Source organism: Cyprinodon variegatus, unplaced genomic scaffold (genome assembly GCF_000732505.1).
Source record: "Cyprinodon variegatus isolate N-32 unplaced genomic scaffold, C_variegatus-1.0 Scaffold105, whole genome shotgun sequence".
NCBI classification, from domain to species: domain Eukaryota; kingdom Metazoa; phylum Chordata; class Actinopteri; order Cyprinodontiformes; family Cyprinodontidae; genus Cyprinodon; species Cyprinodon variegatus.
Window position 1 is genome coordinate 714,541 of NW_015150558.1, and position 3,191 is coordinate 717,731.

At 46.2% G+C, this 3,191-nt stretch overlaps 1 protein-coding gene across 1 annotated transcript in view; it reads right to left on the bottom strand.

Annotated features, from left to right (window-relative positions):
• Window positions 1–559: 559 nt before the first annotated feature.
• cep120 (centrosomal protein 120kDa) overlaps window positions 560–3,191 on the bottom strand; it is a 23,255-nt gene continuing 20,623 nt past the window's right edge. Inside the window, exons 16-17 of the mRNA XM_015374546.1 lie at window positions 1,350–1,495; window positions 560–990 (exon numbers count right to left, since the gene is read on the bottom strand). Coding sequence (XP_015230032.1) covers window positions 780–990; window positions 1,350–1,495 — 357 coding nt within the window. The 3' untranslated portion in view covers window positions 560–779. The remainder of the gene's footprint in view (window positions 991–1,349; window positions 1,496–3,191) is intronic.

Sequence of the window (3,191 nt, forward strand, 5' to 3'; positions counted from 1 at the left end):
GCTCCCTGACCCGCTGCTTCAATGCTGTGAATTTTTTGTAACAGAATCTCCCAAGATGTTGAATTTCTGAGATCAGAACCAGAACCAACATTTTCACAGATCCATTTGGATCCATAAATAAAAACATTTTTCTGTCAGACTTTGTGACCCTGTGGTTCCGGTCCAGGTGAGCAGAGGGTCCATCCACCCGCTGCAGAATGAGCACAGAGCTGGAATCCTTTAACCTGGAGCGAAAAGACTCGGACTGAACGAGTCCGAGTTTAAATTCATTCAGGAATGAAGGACTAATCTGGACCAGAACATAATTAGGAAGTTCTAGCAGAACATTTTTCTGTCCACTAACCCGGTCCTGTTCTATTAACAAAGTTCTTCTGCAGCTCTGATCTTTTACTGGATTCTCATTTTCCTTAGGTTCTGGTTCCGACCCAGAACCAAAGGAAACCCGTTAGCTGGATGGAAGGTTTTAGTGAAGAACAAACCTTCAACGGTCTGTGCTGCTTATTCAGGAGAACATCGGCTGTTATTATCAGAACCGCCGTGGCTCTCTGGTCGGATCAGAACCGCCGTGGCTCTCTGGTCGGATCAGAACCGCTAGTTTCCTCTGAGGATCTGCTGGATGGAAGAACCTCCAGAACCAGATGCTGCTGACCCAGTCCGAGTCCAGCGGTATAAAACCTGAAGTTGGATCAGGTTCGGTTTGCTGGTTAATCTGCAGGTGATCGGACCCTCTGCTGGACCCGGCCGGCCGGTGCCGGTCCGATCGGACCGCACAGCGGCCGTCAGAGCCTCCTGTCCCTCATGGCGTCCTGGATCTGCCGGTCCAGCTCCGCTACGATCCGGTCCTGGTGCGTGTAGACCCCGGTCCTCAGCAGCGTGTCCCTCTCCTCCAGCAGGCGGCTCAGGTGCTCCTCTGAGCTCTCATTCAGGCTGGGGGCGGGGCCTGGCTCTACGGGGGCGGGGCCTAACCTCTCTTCTTCCTGCTTTTTTAACCTGAAGGGAGGAAATGAAACGAAGAGCGATAAAAAAGAAAAAGGAAGAAATTTCAGATTTTTAGTCAAATCAAAGCTGCTAAACTGGATGGGTCTGGTTTAGCTGCAGGGAAGATGTTTACTGCTCAGCCTCACTCCGCAGAACTGGTCTGGTCCGGACCGGTCCAGTCCGGGACAGCTGTGATGGGCTCTGGATCGGCTGTTTCTGCCTTTGATGCTAACGATGCTAAGCTAGGTCCTACTTTTTTTTTCGTTCTCCTGAATCTGTTTATCCAAGCTTTATTGGATCAGAACCAGAACTCCTTCGGTCACCACGACAACCCTTAAAAACGATGCTGAGGGTACGGGTCTTCCACTCACCTGTTCAGCTGGTTCCTGATCTGGTCCAGCTCCTTCCGGTCCTGCTGCACCGCCTCCTTCTCCTCGGTTGCTAGGTAACGCAGCCTCATGGCCTCAAGCTCCGCCTGCTGCTTCTTCAGACGAGCCACGGCGTTCTCCTGCTCCCTCTGGACAGAACAGAACCAGCCTCGTCACGTCTGACCCGGTCTGCAGCTCTGAACTCTGCACATCAGAACTAAAATTACAGCCGCTTGCTAGATTTGCCAGAACCGCTGATACCGGGTCAGCCTGTCGACCCATAAATCAGAGGAGGGGGGAATAAAAACACTGAACCTCTCAATTCCACACAGAACTCTGATTAGAAAAATAAAGGTTTACACATAGAGTTGAGACCCGGAGGGAAGGAGAGGAGGAGGCTGCAGAACCGACGGTTCTACTGGGTCTGTTTGGTTCCAGAACACAATAAAAACAAATCGTGTTCTGATCAGAACCAAAACTAAACTCTCTTCCCCTTCTCTAGAACGGGTTTTACTCGCCACCGCAGAGGTTCTGGAGCCGATACAAGTGATGAAAGGAGGTTCCCTGAACCTCAGCGGAACCACAGGTCCGTTCAGTGGACCTGAACCAGAACCACAGGTCCGTTCCTGCCTGCTGAAAGCCTGAAGATGTCTGAGTTTATTTTAATTCCTGGAAAACCTTCATAAAAGAAAAGAAACCGTTTAAATCTGATGCCGACCCAATCGGACCTCCTGCTCATGTTTCAGCCTGAAGGACCCGGAACCGACCATCAGGAAGTGGATCAGAACCACAATCTAAAAACTGGGTCCAACAGAACCTCATTAGGTCAGACCTCAACTAGAGCAGAACCAAACGGTTCTGTTGTGACTGATCCAAAAAACCAACAGGACCCAGCAACCCGGTTCTGGTCCAGATTGGTTTTTATCTCAAATATTTAATTTAAAATATAAAACTGATTTAGAATCAAATTAGAAGAAAACATCTAAAAGTTCTGGAGATCAAAGAATCAGTCGATCGGTTCCTGGTTTGGTTTTTAACTGAAAACAATTTAAATCTATTTTTATCAAATTAAAACGATCAAACGTTTGCTTCTCGGTTTCCATTAAAAATTTATCAAACGAAAATGAGTAAAAAGGAGCGGATCTAGAATCTATAATCTATGTTATTAAATAGGAAAAAAAAAAAATTTTTCTTTGTTTGGTTTCTGGACCCGTTAACTCCCATCTCTAACTGGTTTGCTCTGATTGGATCATGATCAGCGAACTGACCCAGAACCATCAGAACCAGAAGGATCTGGAACCACGTTCTGGAAGCAATTAGAAAGGCTTCCTATTCTGGATCCAGATGGCAGAACCGGTTCAGAAGCTGAATCTGACAGGAAGTCTGGGTTCTGGTCGTTGGTTCCGGTGAGGCAGCGGACCAGATGGGAACGCCAACACGTTCTCCTCAAACAGAACCTTTGAGCTCCAGCTAACATTTCATCTCAAAAGCTGCTGCAGAGTTTGTTCATGCAGAATCTAATTTACTGCAGTTATACTTCTAAAGGAAATGTTTGTGAACAACTGGATTCTGATAAGAAAGAAGCAGATCTGCATCACTTTAGCTCCTCCCACTTAGTGTGACATCACTTCATCAGAAAGACACCTGAATGAATAAAAGTGATCACAGCTCTGCAGAACTAATTCATTAAATTATTTAAATTTAATCATAAAAGATCGGGTTAACATTAGGGCAAAAATAGAGATTTTTTCTTTCTTTTTTTGAGAATAAAGTCATAAAATTACCAGAATAAAGTCGTAATATTAACAGAATTAAATCATCAAACCAAAATCCGTTTTAGAAAGA